Source organism: Cavia porcellus, unplaced genomic scaffold (assembly GCF_034190915.1).
Source record: "Cavia porcellus strain 051 isolate PalLab524CR breed Dunkin Hartley unplaced genomic scaffold, mCavPor4.1 scaffold_2, whole genome shotgun sequence".
Lineage (NCBI taxonomy): Eukaryota > Metazoa > Chordata > Mammalia > Rodentia > Caviidae > Cavia > Cavia porcellus.
Window position 1 is genome coordinate 109429842 of NW_026947485.1, and position 21912 is coordinate 109451753.

A 21912-nucleotide genomic window follows, 5' to 3' on the forward strand; every position below is an offset into this window, starting at 1 on the left:
AACTGGAGGAGCCCCGGAGATCGTACGCCCCTATCCATTTCACAGGACAGGTCTGGAAGCCTGACAGACACACTTTTCAGAGAGAGGCATTTTATAACACCATGAACACTGTGCTGCCTTATCCCTGGTCACCAAGACCACAGTTTGGAATAGTTTAGCAATGCACGCCCTACCCCACAAGCTTTCCCTTCCTCACCCCTTCACCCACAGCTGGCCTACGGGCTGGCCCACATGCAGTGTGAAAGATAGGTCACCTACCCCTGAATCACACTAGCATCTGTACTGCTACCGTTGGTTCATAGGCCTGGGAGGTGAGGTTCTTGCCCTAAGTCTACCCTGTAGGTTTGGGCTTAGTGAACAGATTATCAGGAGTGTGGCAGGAGGAAGTGGGGGAATGTTTCTCCTCCCACCCCAGCAGAAGTGCTTGGAAAGAATAGGAAGGGAGGAGCATTCAAAGCCCAACAGCCTAACAGGGAGGCCTTTGAAGCTTGAAAGTGTTGAGGAAAAGTGATAACTGGTATTATTCACCCAGCAGGTGGTAAATAGTCCCAACTAATGACCATGTGGCACCTGACATTTTCCAAAGTACCTTCCAAAAACCATCTCAATATTTATGATCACCCTGAGAAAGAGCTATTGTTCTCACCAGTTTCACACCAGAATGAAAAGGCAGAAGCCCAGTAGAGTTAAGTGATGTACCAAAGGTCACACACCTCCAACTCAGACTTGCTGATTCCAAGACCACAGGCCGGCCGGATTCACCACCAGTATGGCCTCTCGAGCCTTACCTGGGGAACTGTTCTCCCTGAGAGAATGTGCTGTCTTCAGATACACAAATTAACTGACATAAAGTGACATCAAATCCCTACTAGAACATCCTTCGCTAAGGCTAAATAAAGATGTCTCTAATGGCCCCCTGGGTGGCTCCATATGGTGTGTCTTAACCTCAGGAGGTAGAGTAAAGGGCAGAGTGACAGAAGAGGGAGAAGAAAGGAAAAGGTCCTGGTGGAAGACACTTGCTAGTGCCTTTGTCACTGTGAGCAGAAGCAGAACTTCAGACTACGCTTACAGTGGTGGGTTTCACTGGTGTGAAGAGAACTTTCGTATCAATCTGAGAGTAGAGCTCCCCGAGGCCTCAGCAGGGGGCTCTGTCCCTGCCTCAGTCCCCACGTTGGCTGCCATCCTAAGACTGCTGGTGCTGGTGCCCAAGAAGCTGGTTCCATGACTGTCTACTCACCTGCTTCCCAACTGTGCAGTCAACTTGCCAAAAAGAAGTTGTGGGTAACATCTCTGTTATGGTCTGGTTGCCATGGCAATAAATTGCCACTAATTAGTAGTGTGGTTACCATGGCAATTTTCTAGTAATTACAGGTTACAAATGGTGCAAGGCTTCAACCCAACCCAATTAGTTAATTAGAAAGATTTAGAAATTTGTCCAAAAGGGAAATAACCTGCTTTGTAGAAAATGAAAAGAATGTGTCACAGCTTGGGAACCAAAGGCAGAGAGGAAATTGGAAGATGCCAGAGGGAAGAAAGACAGAGTTGCACAGTGGCAGGTTCTATGGCCCATTCAGGATTTTCAGAGGCCTGGAATAGGCCAGGACCTCTCACAGGACCCCATTCAGGGGTGGGGGGCTGCAGGCCAGGGCAGGGACAGCTGCCAGCAGCAGCCACTTGGCAGCTCTCGCTTTAATGAGTAGAAGTGGCGCTCAGATTATGGCTCAGCACCCGTAGAAAGGCCTCTGACAGCCTTCTCACCTCACTTCATATAGGAAAGCGACGCCGTCTTGGATGACGGTCATCAGTAGCGATGTAGATTCAGTGGTTCAGTTTTCATGAGACATGGACTCCCCTTGAGAGTGACCGGGTTAGCTTGAGGGCATCCCAGAGGTGTTAAGAAGGAGTCTAATCATGGAAACATTAAGAATTCTAATGCCTGTTGTCCTACCCTGTCCCCCTGGGTGCCCCATGACTTCCTCCTGTGGCATCTCTCAGGATGGGAGGGACCTAGGAGAACACCTTTCTCAAATTAGTATAAGTCCCTTCAGGGAAACCTCTGCCCTGTCCAGAGTAGGTGGTGGGGAGCCTGGCCCATCATCACCCAGCTCTGCCTAATTTCTCATTTATTTTAAAAGAAAAGTTCTAGAGTACTCTTAGAACTATTCTTGTTATGCTAAATAGCTTTTTAGAGTAATATATTTCAGATGCTAATGCACACACGGGAGTCTTGTTAGGATGCAGGATCTGATTCCATAGAGCCTGAGAGTCTGTTTCCAGCAAGCTCTCGGTGCCATTCCTGCAGCTGGTGCAGACCCGACTCCTGCTCACAGTCTGTCCACCAAGTCCTTTCATCTCTCACAGCTCATTTTTTAAATAACATCTAAAAAGTGTATATGTTTATCATGCAATGTGGTGTCTTGATATGCATATACAATGTGGAATGACCGACTTAATCTGATTAACATTTGCAATATCGCACATATTTAACACTTATTTGCTATGAGGTCACTTAAAATCTATAGTACTGTCCTAGCAAGTTCAAGTATATAGTGCCTCATTACTGACTATGATCACCATAGTATACAATGCATCCCTTGAACTTACCCCTCCTGTTTAACTTTTGTGCCCTTTAACCAACATCCTCTGTCCCCTGGCCATGACAGTCACCATTCTACCCTCTGCTTCTGTGATCCCCACATGAATGTGATCATGCATATTGTCATTCTGTGCCTGGCTTATGTCACACAGCATAATGTCCTCCAGGTTCATCCTTGTTATAAATGACAAGGTTTTCTTCTTTGTAAGGTTGAATAATACTTTAGTGCATAACTACCCCACATCTTCCTTACTCCTTCACACGTTGTGTCCTATTTGGGTTGTCCCGGGTTTGGCTGCAGTGAATATGCTGCAGTGAACATGGGCGTGTAGATGTCTCGTTAGCTATTGAGCTTTCATTCTCTTTTGCTGTATATTCAGTAGTGAAATTGCCGGATTATATGGTAGTTCTATTTTTAATTTTTCAAGGAACCTCCATACTGTTCCCGTAATGACTGTACCAATTTACCTTTCCACCAGCGATGTGCAGGATTCCGTTCTCTCCACACCCTGCGGACATGTGTAATCTTTCATCTTTTTGAAAATCCCCATTCTAACAGGCATGTCTCATCTCATTTGATTCTCTCAAAAACCCCAGAGTAGAAAAGGCAAATCAGACTACCTCCATTTTACAGATGAAAAACTGAAACTTAATGGGTAATATAAGCTTCACAAGCCCCTACAGCTCCTAAGAAGCCACGCTGGGACTGGAATCCCAGTCTTAACTCTAATCAGGCTTGTAAGAGTTTCCAGCATTTGAAGGTGTGGAGCAGGCAGAGCTGGACAAGCAGGAACTTTATCTAAAACCCAGTGGTTAAGACGGTTTGCTCAGCACATACTAAGTTTGGACTTTTTGACACATGTAGTTCAAATTTGTTCTTAGAGGTTTCAAAGCCTAATGTACAGCTAACTTGTTTTCTTTCTTTTAAAAATAATGTGTACTTCATTGGATTTTTCTTTGAAGTGACAGAAGTGATTCTTACTACAATGAGCAAAACAATACAAAGACATTCGTGTTGTGTTTGATGCTATATATGAAGTTATACTCAAATATTTCAAGGAAAGAGACACTATAGTAGCTACTGTTACATCAGATTATCTTGTGGTGAAACACTATGTTGCTTAAATTGTTCTGTTCTGACCTGTCTTATTATGTTGTTATGTCCTGTTTTATCTTAATCTCCTTCTTTCTTTTGATTTTTTTAATTAAAAAAAAACAATACAAAGACATTGAAAGGCCATCTCTCCTTCCCTCCCTAGTCCTACCTCTCCAAGATGCCAGTATTAACAACTTGGAATGTGGCCTTCCCTACTCTTCTCCAAACCCAAACAAGCTGTGTAAACATGTGTATTCAGAAATGTCAAGTATTTTCTTATCTTTGTGTAAAAGTAAGATCACACAATACTATTATTTGGCAGATTGCTTTTTCTTTTAACAATATATCATGGGCATTCCTCCAAGTCGATACATATGGATCTATGCAGTCTTTTCAGGAGCTACAGAATGATCTACCATATGGATTCACTGTAATCCATTCCACCAGCTTGCTATTATTGGACATGATTGCTTCCTATGTAAAACAATGCAAAATGAACATGCTTGCACCTATGGCTGCTACCTACAGCCGGAACCTATAGCAGAACTTATTTTTGTAGGTTCTTAAAGCAAGAACATACCCAAGGGTTCTGACCAGTATATTTGGGCCTCCAATGGGGTCTAGGGGCTGTCCAGGGACCTGTGAGTGGACCAAAATGACGTAGGTAGAACCAGGCTATTGTAGTCTAGCTTTTTGTCTTATAAGGGAAGTAGGTTGGCATATGGGGCTACAGTCAAGCCTTCTAAGTTCTTTGGTGCCTGAAATCATCCCTGTGCTACAGAGTGACTCAGTCTGACTCCTTCTTGGCCTCATGCTCAGTGACATCTGATTTATGGAGACTGTGAGCCCAGCATTGGCTCAGAGAAGCACCCGGAAGGTCATACTTCTCCCAGGGCTCTTCTGGGGCATCTCCCTGAAGCTTCTCATAGGCCTTGGAAGCGGCTCCATCCTCTAGCTGGGCCTGGGATTTCCTTCTATCACTCACTATGGGTCCGTGTCCTCTCCTAGGGGGCCGAGGTGTCAGCGTGGGCCCCATCCTCAGCAATAGTGCCTCGGACATCTTCTGTGACAATGAGAATGGACCCAACTTCCTGTTCCACAACCAGGGCAATGGCACCTTCGTGGACGCTGCAGCCAGTGCCGGTGAGTAAATGCAGCCCTGCTCTGTGCCTTTCAGTCCCCACACCAGGGGACTCCGGGCAGCGCTGCCTGCCCTGCCCCACCCAGCCTTAGGGAAATCACTTGTCACTTGTCAGGTGACGCTTTTGCCCCCAGTTACACACACACACACACACACACACACACACACACACACTCAGGCCACAAGGAAAAGGAATCGGGGACTCCTGACCATTGTCACTTTCCAATAACTGGCATTGATCTGTGATCCTCTGAGTCCCACTGTCTCCCAACATCAGTTTCACCTCCAAGCTGTCTCTTCCCATGTTGGAGCCCACCCCATTTATCTTAAGCATTCAGTTTAACCCCAAAACTTGGCACTTTTGCCAAGTGCCTGGTTTGTGCTAGGAACTGAGGATGTTGCCATAAGGCTGAAACCACTTCACATACAGAAAATGCAAACCTTCTAGAAGCATACATATACTCCAACAACTATAAGAAGCAGGGTTAGTCCCACATAAAAGAGGGCCCATGGCTCCCAATTTTGTGAGCCTTCCTCCCTTTGTGCTTATCCCCCATCAACCTCAGGACCTTCGCATCTGCTATCTCCTCTGTAGGACTGCTTTTATTTGTCTATAAAACATTTATGTGTCTTTTAACACTCATCTCAAATTTCACCTCCATGAATTGTTCCCTGACTCCCTCTGTGCTACTTGGTAGAGACTGGCCCTTCCTCCTCTATGTTCCCACTGCCCCTTATATAAACTTCTCACTCAGGGTTCTGCGTTACCCTCTTGATTGGTCTGTGAGGTCTACAAGGAGGGCGATGACGTTCTATTCATCCTTGATATAATGCTTGGTACCCAGTGCTCATCCAGTAAAGTTTGCTAAACGACAGAATGGACTGCTAGAAGCTGGTGACATAATCAGTCTGCTCTCCGGCCCCAAGTTCCTAGCCGTTTCACCCCCACCTTGCAACAAGAAATGGCAGGAGGGGAAGAAACGAGTAGGGAGAAAATAACTTCACCAGGTGACGGGGAGTCTAGACCATGTGTCAAAGGCCCAACTTCAGCTGTTGCTGACAGCTGGTGTCCACTCCCTGGGCATGTGCAGGCTACTGTCTCTGACCCGAGCGTATCTACTCCCAGAGTCTCCTGCTTTGGATTCTCATTTGGGGAGCCCCTGTCTGGAAGGCCCCCCGCGCCTGAAGTGTAGCCTGTCGGCCCCCCCTGCTTCCCGTCTCACCCCCCTGGCAGAGCTGAGGTTGGGCTGCCCTCCCCCAGCTCTCTTCCTGGTGTCACCCTAGCAGCCAGCACTGTAGCTGCTGAAAACTCAGAGAGCAAAGCGAAGCAGGAGTGGAGGAAGCCGGGGAGAGGAGACGTTACAGAGATGGAAGCCAAGGTGGGCAAACGAGGTGGAGTGGCTGGCAGAAGGCGGCGGGCAGGAGACGCGAGACAAGGTGCTGGGGCCGTAATTGAAAGTCAGAAGGATTGCAGGGGCTTAACGAGACATGTCAAGAGGGCATTCGTCACCCAAACAAATGCTGCTGGGAAAGGCAGCCTGGCACCGATTAGTCCTACGAAAAGGAAGCAGATCCTTGTCAAGGTGCCTCACACATAGGAGAGAAACGGGCCGACAGAGAAGGCCACCGACACTCGGACTGGGAGGTTTGCTGAGAACTAATGGGGTATTAATCCTGGGGATTGGTGGCAACCCCCAGCACTGTGCAAACCTCCTTCCTCAAGCGTGAGTCCCACTACCTCTTATTCCACTGTGGCCCGTCCCCCACAGCGGTGCCTTCCACCTCCAGGCTTCTCAGGGGCCCAGCGTCTGCTCTCTCCTCGCTCCCACCCTCAGGACCTCCCTGTTGGCAGCTGTGGCTGCCACCCCATTATGTTGTCGTATTCCTTGCCACCCATGGGCCTGTTGACCTCCAGCTCTTTGTCCGCTGGAAGGGTCAGCTTTTCCCAGCACTGGACCTGACCTGAAGAGCAGGCCTGCTTCGGACATCCGGGAGGTCAGGTTGTCACTCAGAGCACAGCCACCTTCCACCCACTGGTAAATGGAAGGCGGGTGACACTGGATGTAGGTTTGTATAAGGCATGCTCTGGTTTGCTCTGTCACAGCTGCAGTATTTCCTCTGCTGTCACCAGCATCCTCAGTTTGCCTGCTGTCAAATTATTTATGTCTCTTCATTCATTTGCAAGTACTTACTGAAAACTCCCAGGCAGCCACAGGCTGAGGCAGCCACTGCCTGCACACAGGTGAACCAAGAGGACAGTCCTGACCTCACAGAGCATGAGGTCTGGTGGGAATACTGGGTTCCAACCAAGTGAAACAGAAAGGGACATAAAGGCACCTCGTGATCGGCACTGTGAAGGAGAGACTGGGGAGCTTGACAAGGTGGCCGGGAGGGGCTGTGCCGATGAGGTCACTTGGGAAGGCTTCCCCAAGGAGACAGTGTGGCTGTGGCGGAGAGCAGGAAAACACAGCTAGAGGCCTCCAGGGGGAGTCCAGCCTGAGCAAAGGCCCAGAAGGTGGAAAGGGCCTGGTTCACATGAGTGTCCAGAGCTCAGCGAGTGTGGGGTGAGTGGAAAGGTGGGCAGGAGCACAGTCAGGCAGGGCTTTGGGATTCCTGCACAGAAATTTGAACTTGACCCAATGCAATGGGGAGCCCTTGGGAGACAAAAGAGTGATGTGTTTACCCTAGTGACTCCCAGGCCATGTTGGGGTGGCCAGGAAATGATTTAGTTCACCGAAAATTTCCACTTTTTTTCCTCGACCCATTCTGCCCCAAACTGAGTACAGTGTACTTGCTGTGCATACAAGTCTCTGGTCCCCTTTGCCCACAGATGGCTGTGCCACCTTCTGCCTTTATGGAGAGCTTGTAAGACACAGCTGTGTCTTCCCATCTCCCAGGAGGGCAGGAACAGTGCAAGGGCCACCCTCCCCTGTTGCTCAGGGTGAGTGTTCATGGAGTATGCACAGACACCACCCTGAGGTGCTTGCCTCTCCCCCCAGGTGTAGATGATCCCCACCAGCATGGGCGAGGTGTCGCCCTGGCCGACTTCAACCGTGATGGAAAAGTGGACATTGTGTATGGCAACTGGAACGGCCCCCATCGCCTCTACCTGCAGATGAGTGCCCAGGGGAAGGTTCGCTTCCGGGTAAGAGGTGTTTCTCTGCTTCCATTCGCCCGCTGCCAGGCCTGAGGAGGTGGTGCTCTTCAGAGCCTGGGGCAGGTCGAGATGAAGATGACATGCAGGAGATGATAGGTTCCGGCCTGGGCTTTATGAGACTCCTGGGCTCAGAACAGAGAGCTGGGCAGGCACCAAGGAAGAATGGCCTCCATGGTGGCTGGAGCCCCAGCCTGTGGATCACTCTCTAGATAGAGGCCACTGTTTATGGAGGCTCCTGAAAGACCTGACCTGAAGCTGCAGCTTGAGCTTTCCAAACTGAGGTTCAAATCCAGGGTAGAGTGTCAAGAAAGAGGGCGAGAGGGGCCACAGGGTTCCCAAGGCGTCCCCTAAGACAGATAGTGGGCTGGGGGAACCCTTCCTGCTCTCTTCCTGGACTGTCAATAGACCGTGACGCTGAAAATTTCTCAAAGGGCCTGTTGGCATTAATGGAAGTGCTACCAGCATGAGGAGCTTGACTTGGGACTTTCCCAGGGAGTGCAGCAGAGATCATAGATCACTGAAGCTGATACTAAGCAGCTAGAGTGGTTTGAAGGTACTTGAGTCTTGCCAAGAACACCCAAGAGAATGAGAAAGCTCTAGTAGTTTAACGTGCCTAGTGCAGTGTACAGGGTACTTTGTGTTTCATGCCCATGGATAACCCCCCCTCCAAGCTCCTGCCCTGTAGGAGCTACCTTGAGCTCCATCCTACAAAGGGGAGACCCAAGCTGTCTGGGTGGAAAGGAGGCATATTCTAAAATCACGGCTCTAGATCCTGAGTTCCAAGATGACACCCATCTTTAATCAGCTGTTGTTCTAATCCAGATACTCAGTTGAGACAATTTTGCCCTCCCTCCCTTCCCCGCCCCTGGACATTTGACACTATCTGGGGACATTTTTAGTTATCACAGCTAAGAAAAGGGGTACAATGGGCATTATCTTGGTTACTTTCCTCTCATTGTTGAGACAAAATACTTAACACCCAAGATAAAGCAAGGAAATGTTTATGTAGCTTACAGTTTTTGGAGGTTTCAGTCCCTACTCAGTTGGCTCCAAAGCAAGGTGGCATGGCTGAGGGGGCACCATTCATGGCAGCTGCAAAAGACAAGAGCAAAAGGGCAAAAGAGGAAGACATGCCTCTTCCCTTCCCCTATATCAGAGGCTGGCTACTTGCCCCTGGGTGCGTACAGCATTCACACTGCCAATCCCAGCACTAGATAACAAACCAATCACAAATGCTAGATTCAGCTGCCTCCATGACTGCATGAGGCTTTGAGGGGACACTAAGATACAGACCATAACAGGCATCCAGTGAATAGAGAGAGCTCGGATGCTGTTGAATGTCTCTCAGTGCACAAGGAAGCCCCGCAGCAAAGAATCTCAGTGTACGGGGAAGCCCCTAGCCCCAAGTATCAGTGTGCTGAGATTAAAAAAGCTGTTAACCCTTAAGCCCCTCACAGAACTCACAGGAACAATCAACATCATAATAATAAGTGCCCAATTTGTCAAGTGCCTCCCATGTGCCAGAAACCGTGCTAAGAACTTTACATACATTATCTCAGAAGCCCAGGCATTCAATGGGGGCAATCCCACGGGGGCTGTGTAGGTTTCCATTTTTATAGGATCGATCGAACAATAATGAGTTAGAGATCCTGAGAACTGCTTGTTCCTAGCTGTTAAGGCCCAGCTTAGCCCACGCTGACCAGCTGACCCAGCCCATCAGCAACTCAGCCGCGCTAATGCATCAGCTCGGTGCTCCCACCCTGTCTCTTTGCTCAGCTCACAACTAATGCAAGCCAGGTCCTTCCTGTGGCCAGCAGAGCAGGCCCACATCCCAGAAATATTGGCTGTGCCCTTCTCAGCCCTCTCTATTTGGGCCCTGGCATTTGGACAGGTACCCAGGATCTTTAAGGAACAGCCCTGCCTGTGGTAGAGATAGTCTGCTCAGAAACAAAAGCTCATCTTGCACAGCCCTTTTCCTCTTTAAGAGACAAATCCCATACCCAAGACCTTTGCCAGGCCCTCCCAATACTTTGCTGAAACTTGCAAGTCCTGGTCAGGTTTGGATCTCCACATAAGTCCCAGACATGGAGAGCTGATACTGAAACTTCCTCAAAGCCAATGTTAAAAAAAAAAAAAAAAAACCCTTACAGTTTCCAAGTAACAGTATATATACGGTAATAGACACAGTGAAAAACAGCTAAACCTTGGGGCCGGTTGTGAGGCAAGGCAACACAAAGGTCTGTCTCGTCCCCACTCTGCACCGCACATTTGATATGCAGTCCTCACAGCTCTTATGAGCCCCATGTCACTGATGAGATCTGTGAGGCTAAATCTCTTACCTAAGTTCACACATCTAGTCAGTGCTGGAGCCCAGATTCAAATGCACACAGTGCATTTTTATGCCTTTCCAACTTCCAACTCCCCACAGATGAAGGAGGTACAGCAGAAAGAGCACCACATCCACAATCAAAAGCCCCAGCTTCAACCCCGGTGGTTGCCATGGCTACTGTCGATTCCCTTTCCCTTCAGGACTCAGTTACCTCACCTGTAAAATGGCAACATTAATACGAAGTTGCTCAAAGGACTATGGGAAGGGTTAAGTGTGGCCCAGACTAGAGACAGTTAAGTGCTCACTGGTGTGCGCTGTGCCTGTTGTTCTTCCTCCTTGTTTTCCTCCAAGCAGCCTGAGGTTCATGTTCTAAACAGGCACCCAGGTCCCTCCTACGGAGGTGGGAGAGGAGGCGTGGGCCCCTTGGCTTTGTGTCCACACTCACAGTGGAAGGGGCAGCCTCTTGCCCAATCCCACTCTCCTGTGTGTTCACTCGAGCCCTTTCTCCTCCAGGACATTGCCTCACCCAAGTTCGCCATGCCCTCCCCTGTTCGCACTGTCATTGCTGCCGACTTCGACAACGACCAGGAGCTGGAGATCTTCTTCAACAACATCGCCTATCGCAGCTCCTCCGCCAACCGCCTTTTCCGGTACGCACTCCAGCCTGGTGGCTGGGAGCTGGGCGTCAGGAATCAGAGGGGAGGCTTGCAAGGCTTCATGGATTCCAAAACTCCTTTTTCTTTGTCTACCATTCATTGTCCCTCCAAGAGCTGGAGATCTTCTTCAACAAGAGCTGGGAATCTGAAGCTGGAAAGGCATAAAAAATTGTGTACATTTGAATCTGGGCTCTACCACTGACTAGCTGTGTGAACTTAGGCAAGAGATTTAGCCTCACAGATCTCATCAGTGACCTGGAGCTCATAAGAGCTATGAGGACTGCATGTTGTCAGGGCCCAGTGAAGGAAAGAACAAAAGAAATAGAGAGGAGGGGAGGCCGGAGGCTGAGCAAAAGGCTGCAGGATAGAGGCAGAGTCCTGGACTATTGCCAGGACGTGGCCCAGCGCGTGCCCGCTCCTCCCCCCATCTCCAGCTCCCTGGGCTAGAAACCCCCACCACCGCAAAAGGCATAAAGGTCAGGTCTTTGGGTGAACCTGGGTTAAGCAGAGAGGCAGGTTTATTTACCACAGATTTCTGGAGCCTGTATCGAGACCACAAGTGTTTGAACTTTCTAAAAGATAAATGGAGTGTTCCAAATAGGTTTGACCACAGAACATATCTTTCAAAGGCTTTTCTCTCAGGATTGGTTCTCTGAAGAACATCCTTTGGGAAACAGTGGAGGAGACAATGAATGGTAGACAAAGCAAAAGGAGTTTTGGAATCCAAGGAATCAGCAGTTCCCTGGGCACGATGTCTGGAAAGAAAGGTAGAATTTCAGAGGTGACATTTCTCCCCAGTGGGCCAGACACCTTTAGCATCAAAATCACTCAGGGTTCCTACTTATAACCCAGAATCCCAAGGCCCATCCCAGATCCCCAGGGTCAGAGTCATAGAGGACGAGGGACAGAAATCTATATTTCTATTCTTATCAGGCACCAGATGATTTTTATTACACTAGCAAAAAACACTGCTGGGAAAAGCCTCAGGACTTGTGACCAGAGAAGTCCCTGTTCTGGGCCTAAAGGTTGCTCACAGAGTTCAGGACCATATGGGGAGAAGAGGGTGGACCAAAGGTCTTGGAGCCAGGAAATGGGTCAGATCACCTGCTTGGTCCCCGGAGGTCCCTACCCTCTCTTTCAGGAAGGTCTAACTATTATTAAAAGGTGTGAGCTGTGACTAAGCATGTCTTAAAATATAATTATTAACCAAACATCAATCCCGACTGGATGTAATCACCCCCCAAAGGCATCAGATTTACTAATTAGGTACCTTGCAAAAAGCTTATTCACAACTTCCAGATTAATTGCAAGAGATCAATTGCTCGTTAACAGAGACAGTGCTTTCCTTCTTTGGCTAATAAAGTGTCACTTTCCAGGGCCCCTAAGCACCTAGGAGTCTACTACTCTGGTGTCTGTGGCCTGAGAATCCAGGCACCCCCCCTCCCAGCCATCTCTCTAGTTTGCTGCCAACCTCCAAGGCTCTCCTGATGCTGCACATAGGCTGGCACAGGCTGCCTGTGGACAGTCACCACATGGTCACCCAGTGGGGTAGTATGTTTGCTTCTACACAGGAGCTACCTCTTAAGCATGTGCCTTGGCCCCAGGTCCCTGTGGCAGATGGCTGGGTCCTGAGCACATAGCTCAGGAGCTACAGCTGGGACACTGCTCAGCTGGCTGCTCTGCAAATTAACCCCACCTGTCCCACTCATGCAGGCTTTTCACCTGCGGCTGAACAGGACATCAGAACTTCATAGGCTCCTTGAACCCAGTGCTCTCTTGTGGCGTAGCCAGGCACTGGGAACCCAAAGCTTCATATGCTTGAGTCTGTGGGTCTTTAATGATACCAACATCCATTCATCAACCAAACCAGACCCAAACCAAAGTGGAAGAAGTGTTGTTAATAATCACTGCAAGACAACAGTTGAAACAGGAACTCTTCCCAAGCCAACTGGAATGTATATGGTCCCCCACTTCCGCTTCTAAACATGCCTCTGATGTGTCTTCAACTCTCCCTCTACACCACTCCATGGTCTCTCTGGGAGGGTTCTTGTACCCACCTTCAGCTCTTCTCCCTTCCCCAGTTTTTGGTCCTGCAGAACAAGCTACAGGAAATGTAAATCTACTTTGGAAACTCTCCATTGCTTCCAGATAAGGCCCCCAACCTCTGGACTTTCCATTTCCCCATTTATACCGAAGGCACCTGAGCTCCTTTCAGCACTGGATTCCCCTGGGCCCGGGCTTGTACACTGATCCCACATTCTAGGCCCTGTGCTCCCTCTTCATCTGAGTGGACTCTGACCCCTTCTATGCTGGGCTCTGCTTGACCGGCCTTCCTCCAGTTGCCTCCACCTGGGTGAGCTCCCCCAGCTCCATGCTCCCCACGCCAACCTTCAACCCTGTGCATTGTATCTCCCTACTGACGTGGACTCTGAGCTGTGTTCCCACCTATGATCACTGTACTTCATGACCTCATCAAGGCAGTGCATGGAAGCTGCTACAGAAGAATATGTTCGCTGAATACAAAAATACAGTGCAACTGCTGGGTTTTCTCCTTGGAATTTCCTAATTCCTTGTCACCTGAACCAACAGGTGTCTGCCCAGCTGTGGCAGAACCTCCATGACATAAATGGTCAAAGGAACCATGGACATCAGCAGACAAGAAATGTACCTCCGTCGGGTGTGCACACACTCATGCACACTACACAAACCCACACCACCCAGAGACACACATGGACATACTCAGCGTGAATGCCCCGTGTGGACCTAGGACACCTCATGGGCATCTGCTCAATCCTGCAGGCACCTGCAGCTCTTCCAGCTCTCCCTGTCCTCCAGCCACCTCCAACTCAGGGGACCTTGTCCGCCTCCTGAAAGTATTGACCATATATCCTCATCCTCTTGGTTCTCTGTGCTTTGGGTAAACTGTGGCAGGGGTAGGGGTGCAGATTCCATATATGCCTGCTTTCCTCCCTTCCTCTGCACAATCAGGGCATAGCACCCGTGCTGGAAGAATCTAATGACAAGAAAAGTTAAAGAGTAAAGCACACACCATCACCATTAGTAAACTTAATATGGCCACAGGGCAGAACTTTGATAGCAGATATCTCTGAAACAAACCCATATGAGCAAGATTCAGAGTTCAAAATAGAACCCCTGCACCCCACAGAGAAGCCTTTCCTCCTGTTTGTCTCTGGAATTCATCCTCACGTCCCATAGACATGCGCTTGGAGCTTTCTGAGAGCTGGGCAGTGTTAGATGCTGTGGAGACGCTAAGATGAATAATACAAGGTCCCAGCCTGCGGAGAGCTCACAGACCAACCGGGAAGATAAGATGTATTCATACAGAACGAGAACACAGGCAGGAAGTGATAAAGGCCACAAAGGCGATAAAAGTGGGGAAGGAGGGACTGCTTCCAGCAGGACAGTCAGGGAGGGCACAGAGGGGAGAGCATCCGCACAGGGCCTGAACTCTGGGTAGTGTCCAGAACTAGGAAACCCAGGGCCACTCGGATAGAGTGAAGGTCAGTTGAAGGTATTTGTACACCTGCCCTTCTCTATCCATCAACTGCCCTTTCCCAGACTGTCTATAATTCATCCATTAGAGAAAGAAAAATCAATATTTACCAACATAAATTAAAACCCAAGAAGGGAACCACTGGAGTGTCAGCAGGGTCTGCGAGAAGAGAATAGCTTTGTGGGCATCTAGGTTAAGAGACAGAATGGAGCAAGTGGGCCCCTAGACCCCCTCCCAGGGGCTACCAGAGAGCAAGCCTGTCTCCTTCCTGCAGCGTCATCCGCAGGGAGCATGGAGACCCCCTCATCGAGGAGCTCAATCCCGGTGATGCACTGGAGCCTGAGGGCCGAGGCACAGGTGAGGGTACCCGAGACCTGTGGCCTGTGCACCCCCATCTTTCTGCTCCCTGCACACCAGGGGCAGGAGGTCCAGCACAGCCAGTCCCCCAGCAGGCTTTTCCTGTCCCTGCTGCCGTGAGAGTCATGACCCACAGGGAAGGTACCAGCAGAAAGGGAGGAGCCTGGGACACTACCAGGTAGGGGGTAGAGGCAAGGACTGTCCTTCAGTCCCAGGGCTAGAAGGACTTCAGGAGTCCGGGTCTGTGGCAGGTAGTTTCTCCAGCCAGGCCTTGCCGTGGGGAGGTGGGAAGGGAAAGAGTGGGTCTTTTCTGCACCCAGGCAGAGAGTTCTGTGTCTGCCTCCTCCCTTCTTGGCACTCAGCTTGCTGTGAGGCAAGGAGCACTGACCAGGAGTCCCAAGACCAGGATCCACTGTTGCCTCATTTTGTAGTCTTGGCAAAACTGCTTCGGTTTCAGGGTCTTGTTTTCCACCTAAAAGGAGGGATCATTATATCCACCCTCCTCACTTTCTAGGTTGTAACAAGGACCAAAAGGAGACCAAATTGATAAATTGATCAAAAACCCCACCTATATGAATGTAAAGGTATATTATTCAAATGACAACAGCAGAGCAGTGGAGGAATAACTCACACTCCACCCTCTATGCTATGTCCGAGGAAAGGGAGAGGAGTTGTGTTCCATGAATTCCTGTGCTGAGACTGACCCAAAGCCCTGTCCCCGTCTCAGTGCTGAGCTCTTTCTGTACCTCCCATGCTCAGGGCTCTAGTGGCTGGGCCTAGCTGGGGGCTCCTTTCCTCTCCTTTCTTCTGCTTGCCAATGGCCGGAGGTGAAATCTGCATTGTTCGTAGGGGGCGTGGTGACCGACTTTGATGGAGACGGGATGCTGGACCTCATCTTGTCTCATGGAGAGTCCATGGCTCAGCCGCTGTCTGTCTTCCGGGTGAATCAGGTGTGCACTAACCCGGGACCCTTAGATCCCAGCCCAATGTGTTCTTGAACCCAGGGCACAGGAGCCTAGGATGCTTGCTGGCCAGCCTGGTGGGAATGTAAAGCCCAGGCCTAGAGAAAGCACATCAGTCCCCCACAGCACAGTGCACCCCAGGAAGGCCCCCTCACCTGCCGGGAGAAGCCCTGGGCCCCTCTGCCTTCCACTGTCACTGCTCTGCCAAAACTTTTTCTTGGGTCTCTTGGCCTCTCCCAGCCTGCCTTCTGTTCAGCTGATCTGTCTTTGCCTTGTTTCTCTTTCTGGCCTCTTTCTCCTCCCTCTGCCCTTTTTGCCTTCCTCGCCCTCCTCTCCCTCCTTGTCGTCCTTCCCCTCCCTGTTCCTCCTGCCCACCTCTCTGCTGCCATGCCTGCCTGTCTCCCTCCCTCCAGGGCTTCAGCAACAACTGGCTGCGAGTGGTGCCACGCACCCAGTTTGGAGCCTTTGCCAGGGGCGCCAAGGTTGTGCTCTACACCAAGAAGAGCGGGGCTCACCTGAGAATCATCGATGGGGGCTCCGGGTACCTTTGTGAGATGGAGCCCGTGGCACACTTTGGCCTGGGTGAGTTGGGGCCCAGTTGGGGCTCAGTGAGTGGGTCCTGAAAATGAGTCCTGCGGCATGCTGCTTGCTTTAGGGACTCACAACACCAGCATCTTCGGGGCACCACTTCACTGTGACAGCACAGAGGACATCAGCTATTGGAGGCCAAACCTGTGTGAGATGAGCCTATATTCCAGGGGAGGGAGTGGGAAAGACTGACTAGTATTTCCTGCCTCTCTCTCGTAGGACTCTCCACCTAGGACCTGGAAGAAATTAGTTCATTTTGAGTCAAGGCGTTTAATCCTCCATTTATCCAAGGCCATAGCCTTGCTCTTGATATGCTGGTCTGTACCAAACTTGCCCACAGCAGCTGTTCCCCTGGCCTCTTGGAGGCTGGGCCAGTGTTTAAGGCTTCTCACCAACGCTTAATGTCTTCCAGCAGATAAGAGTTTTGGAGCAAAGCTCCCACACCTTGCAAGAACTTTATGTTTAACAGCCAAAAGCTAGGAACACTGTAGATGTCCTCCATTAGGCTAATGATTCACAAACTGAAATGCATCCGTGCTGTGGAATATTCCCTAACATCAGAACAGTAAACCAATGGTATGGGCATTGGAGTAAGTGAAGAAAAGTTTGTTTCTGAAAGTCACATGATTCCATTCCCATAACCTTCCCAAATGCCAGAGAACAGCTTGGTACCTACCAGAGCTGGAGATGGTGTAGCAAGAATGGCACGTCTGTCATGATGGGACAGTTCTGTATCTTGACTGTGATGACTACATGAATTTAAAACTACAAATTTAAAAGATGCCATAGAACTGCACACACCCCTTTACCTATGGCAAACCCCTGGGTGTAAGGCAGCACTGCTGTTATGTGCACTGGGACAACTGGGTGGTGGGCTTAGGGGACCTTTCTGTGCTATCTTTGTAACTTGCCATGAATCTTCAATTATTCTAATGTAAGATGTTTTTTAATGCATGGAGTGATTAGGGAAAGGGTATAAAATTTCTTTGGGGATAGTGTGCAAGGATTACAATAAAAAAATCACTGAGAAGCACACTAGGAAGCAAGCCAAGAGTTAAGAAAGCAATTGAATCACAAATTCCTAGGTTCAAACCAGACACCTTCCCATGTGTTAGCACCTCATGAGGTGATATGATTTTAATATAAAAAGATTAGGCAATATGGTCTCAAATTAATAAACATATACCAATGTTAATATTATACACACATTATATATGCACAGAAAAAATTTGAAAGAAAATGCAAAATGTGTGAACAGTATTTCCATCCACTTAGCTAAATTACTAAAGTAGCTTCACATACTGCAGATGCTGTGCTGGGCACTGAATTCCCTTTACTTAGTCCTCACAACTACCCTGAGATGGCCATTATCATTCCCATTCTTACAAATGGAAAAGCTGAAGATCAGATCTGCCCAAGGTCGTGTGATACCCACAAGCACAGCTGGGTTGCAAACCCAGGCCTGTTGAGAGTGTGATTTTTATTTTCTTCCATGTTTTGGTATGTGTGTGTTGCAGTTTATATAGAGAACACATAATATTTATGAAGTCTGAAAAGAAGTAGTAAATATTCAGTGGCCCCAGGGCCTGGTTATATGAGTATGTTCTCAAGCCATTGCTCCCCAGATGGGTTGGCCTGAGTTTGGGGCATCTATCACTCCTAAGGCAGCCATTTCCTATGCTGGTCCTAAAGGCGCAAGGTGACTTTTAAGTACAGCATCTTCTCACAAAATAGCAGTAGCCAGTGTTTTTGGAGCACTGGACTAAGTGCTTTGCGTAAAGATTTCATTCAGTTTCAGCACAGCTTGGTGAATATCATCACCTGTCAGAAAAATGAGGCTGAGATTGAGGGACTTGTCTCCAAGTCACACCTCCGGAAGACAAGGAGGGCTGGATTTAGATTCTATTTCCTTGGACAACATGGTCTGAGCTGTGACTGCTGTGACTCACCACCTTCCTGGCTGGTGTATGCCCCAGTCAAGGTCCTCTGCTCTGCTGCTTTTTTCTTGGACATCGAATCCCCTCAGGCGACCCAAGGGAGAGTATCCAACCACCAAGGTGACTGCCGTGGTCTCAAAGGCTGGATTTTTATCCAGGTACCTGGATCCCACCAGATAGACAAGGACAATGAGAGCAAATCAAAAGAGTGCTCGGAACTGGGGTTAAGGTTGTCCATCCCCACATCCCATGAGCTGCCTCTACTATTTTAAAATATACATTATGGACCTCTTTGGGTCCCTTCTCTGGCCAAGAATTTGCCAGGAAAACAGACCTTCAGCTGGGCAGGCTTTCCAAGTGATTTGGTGGGATTCAAGGGCTCCAGAACCATCAGACTCCCATGCTCCAAGCAAAGTACACTGCACCTGCTGGGCCCCCTCCCGGTGTCAGTCTGCCCTATTTTTGCAAGGCCACAGGAGTTGTTCTTGGTTTGAACTCTAACTCAGACCACTCCTCTAAGAGGCTTCTCTCACCTATCTGCAGGGTTTCCCAGAGTATCTGGGATCCCCCAGGAGAGTCATGGCCAGCATCACCTTGAAAGAGAGGTGCTACAAAGTGGCCTCAGGCCACCAGCAAGGGCACAGTCCTATGCCAGGAGCCCTGGAGAGAGAACAGCATCTGTACTTATTCTTAACAGCCTTTTTCTTCCTCTGTCTGATTTTAGAATAATATACATAGATCATAATAAAATTAGAAAATATAACAAATCATTGGGGCTGGGGATTTAGTTCAGCGGCATAAGCGCCTGCCTTGCAAGCAGGCAGTTGTGAGTTCGATCCCTGGTACCGATAAAAATGAAAAAGACAAAAAAAAAAAAAAAAAAGAAAATATAACAAATCATTAATAAGGAAGTAAAAATCACGCACAATCTCAGACCATGTTTGGAATATCAAGTAAAAAGTAAACCTCTCACCCTTCCTCCTCCCCCAGTACTGAATACATTTATTCAGTTCCCATATCCTGAACACCTACTATGTGCCAAACACTAAACAAACATCCTTACTAAAAGCACTCTCATATTCTAGTGGAAGGCATATACAATAAACATAGCCAGTGGTGAAAATATAAAATGTTAGCTGATACTCAGTGCTATGAAAAAAGAAAATACCAAGTAGGGAAGGGAAGGAGAAGGAGAAGGAGACAAGTAGTGAATTTCAAATATGAAGACTAGGTCGTCTTCGTCAGCATTCCAGGCTTTTTGCTATGCTTTCATCTCATGCAAGATACATTCATAGATATGTACTACTTGAGATTTTTTTAAACAAAAATGATGATATTCCTCCACTCGTTCTAAAAATTTGCTTTTTTCCTTTCCTTAACAATATTGTCTGACCGTTACTCCAAATCTACGTAGAATTCTTTTGTTTTCTTTCAATACTGTGGAGTATTTCACTATGTGGCAGCAATCATAAATTATTTACAAGTCCGCTGTGGATGGTCAGCTCGATCATTCCTAGTTCTGAGCAGGTTGAGGGAGAAGGGGGCTGTCCAGAACCCAAATCCAAGAAAGGCCTGCCTTAGGCTCTGCTTAACGTAGAAGCAGCGCAGGTCCAGGCTGCGCGGGGAGGAGAGGGAAGATCACACGCAGAGGGGCTGCGGGCAGCAGCGCAGTCACAGCCAGCACCAGTGGCCCTGCTCCCATCCTGCCTCCATTAATCATGCCCAGCCTCCTCCTGACTGTAGCAAGGTGTTGTGAGGAGGCGCTGGACATGGGCATGGATGTGAACACCACACTCGCGAGCCTCTCCACGGACATCTGCTCAGCCCTTCCTTTCCCATGGACACCAGGACAGCTCTGAGCTGCATTCACTGGCACTCAGCTGCCTCAAGTAGCCCCTGCTGGTGCTGCAGACCTTGCTGGGTCTTCATGCCACCCAAGTCCCTCTGCAGAGCTGGGCTGCATGACACTGCACAGTGAAACTCAGGCCTTGCTCTCCAAGGGTCCCAAGGGCCTGTCCAGCTGCACAGAACACTCCAGGGCCCTCTTAGAGGCCTGTCCCTCCCCAGTGAACCCTACACCTTTTTGCTCAGTTGAGCCCCAGCTTCATTCTCCAGCTCCTCCCACATGCCAAGGCCTGTCCCCACCCTCCCAGAGGCAGACCCAGCGCCCACCTCATCACCAAAGGGTCCTGCTTGTGGTGTTGATAATGCCCCCTCCCAGCCTCCACCGTGGCCACTACTGGGCATCACATCCCAACTCACCATTTCCTGCCTGCCGGGCTGAGCCAGCTCACTGCCAAATCCAGGAAACAAGAACAACTGCCAGTAATCTCCCCGCCCCAAAGAGCCCCCACCGGGGGTCACTCCCTCCCTCGGGCAGCCTCCTGACACTGGTGGTGCCCCCCACCCACACCGCTACTTCCTCTCAGCTAATTGTCTGCAAGTGACTCAGCTGCCTCTGAGCCGGCTGGTGCTCATTTAGGGAAGGAAAATTCAGTAACCCACATAAAAATGGCTTTATTAAAGTGCAAAAATATTCTACCAACTGTATTCTCACCATCTGTTTCACTTGTAATTCCTCTGAAAAGTGCAGTTCTCTGTGCTTCCTTGGCCTTTGTCCTTTAAAAGCTGCCAGAGTCAACTCCCTGCTGCTCCTGGCCTGCATCTCTGCGGGTTGACGGGTCCTCCTCTGCACACCCCTCCCTCCCTTCCCAGCACAGACGGGTCAGCTGAGGTGCAGTGTCTGAGAGCCCAGCTCCCCTCAGCTGGGCAGCTTCATGAACACTGGATTTGGCTCCCAGGTGGGGCAGAGGATTAAATGGTCCAAGGACAGGAGCTCTAAAGTCTCTCCCTAGTCACCTCTCCTCCTCTTACCACTCCTTCGCCTTTTTGAACGTCTCCCTGGGGTTCACACACACTGTTAGCTATGCTCTTCTCTCTGCCTGCATTTCCCTTCCTTCCTTTCTCCATCTCACAAACTCTTACTCCTCCTCCAGAACCCAAATGAAATTGCCCACCTTTCTGAGTGGTACCAATGCTATTCCTTCCCCTTCCTGGTTTATTATAATATAATCACTTGTGTTCATTGCTTCCACAGGAATCAATTCCTCCAAAACAAGATCTGGGTCCCTTCCAGGCATGCTGGGCTCGTGGTCACTTTGCAATGCTTGGCACTTGGTGGCTGCTGGACTTGCATGTGGGGCTGTTACCAGAGGAGGGCCTCAGGGGAGATGTTCCCAGTTTCTTGGTACCCCAAACAAAGAACTGAATAGGACAATGAGCAGGAGTAGCAAGAGTGGGATTTATTAAAAGCCAGTGAGAAGAACCTATGGGCCCCATAATGGCAGACACCACGTCTCTTAAGGACCTGGAATTATGGGAAGATCTGTAGCTGGGGGCTAATAGTAGTCATGACCAGGGCACCTGACCCAGCACACCAGGTAGAAGAAGAGTTTCTGACCATACAAGATTTTTAGGGAAAATATGGCATCCAAAAGCCCCCAGCGAGATAGTCAAAACTGCAAAGCAAATGAGGTTTGTGAAAGCTGGGGTCAAGGCCTTTTGGCTTGCACATGCCTG

At 49.3% G+C, this 21912-nt stretch overlaps 1 protein-coding gene across 6 annotated transcripts in view; it reads left to right on the forward strand.

The window, feature by feature from the left end:
• Crtac1 (cartilage acidic protein 1) overlaps positions 1-21912 on the forward strand; it is a 155730-nt gene that overhangs the window by 109378 nt on the left and 24440 nt on the right. For 5 of the 6 annotated variants that reach the window (XM_063245092.1, XM_003479565.5, XM_013143529.3 and 2 more), the window contains exons 6-11: positions 4701-4835; positions 7833-7978; positions 10833-10969; positions 14764-14846; positions 15696-15796; positions 16222-16390. In XM_063245092.1, the coding sequence (XP_063101162.1) occupies positions 4701-4835; positions 7833-7978; positions 10833-10969; positions 14764-14846; positions 15696-15796; positions 16222-16390 (771 nt within the window). Of the gene's footprint in view, positions 1-4700; positions 4836-7832; positions 7979-10832; positions 10970-14763; positions 14847-15695; positions 15797-16221; positions 16391-16615; positions 17990-21912 lie in introns of those variants that run through there. The other variant, XM_063245093.1, reaches the window with a different exon arrangement.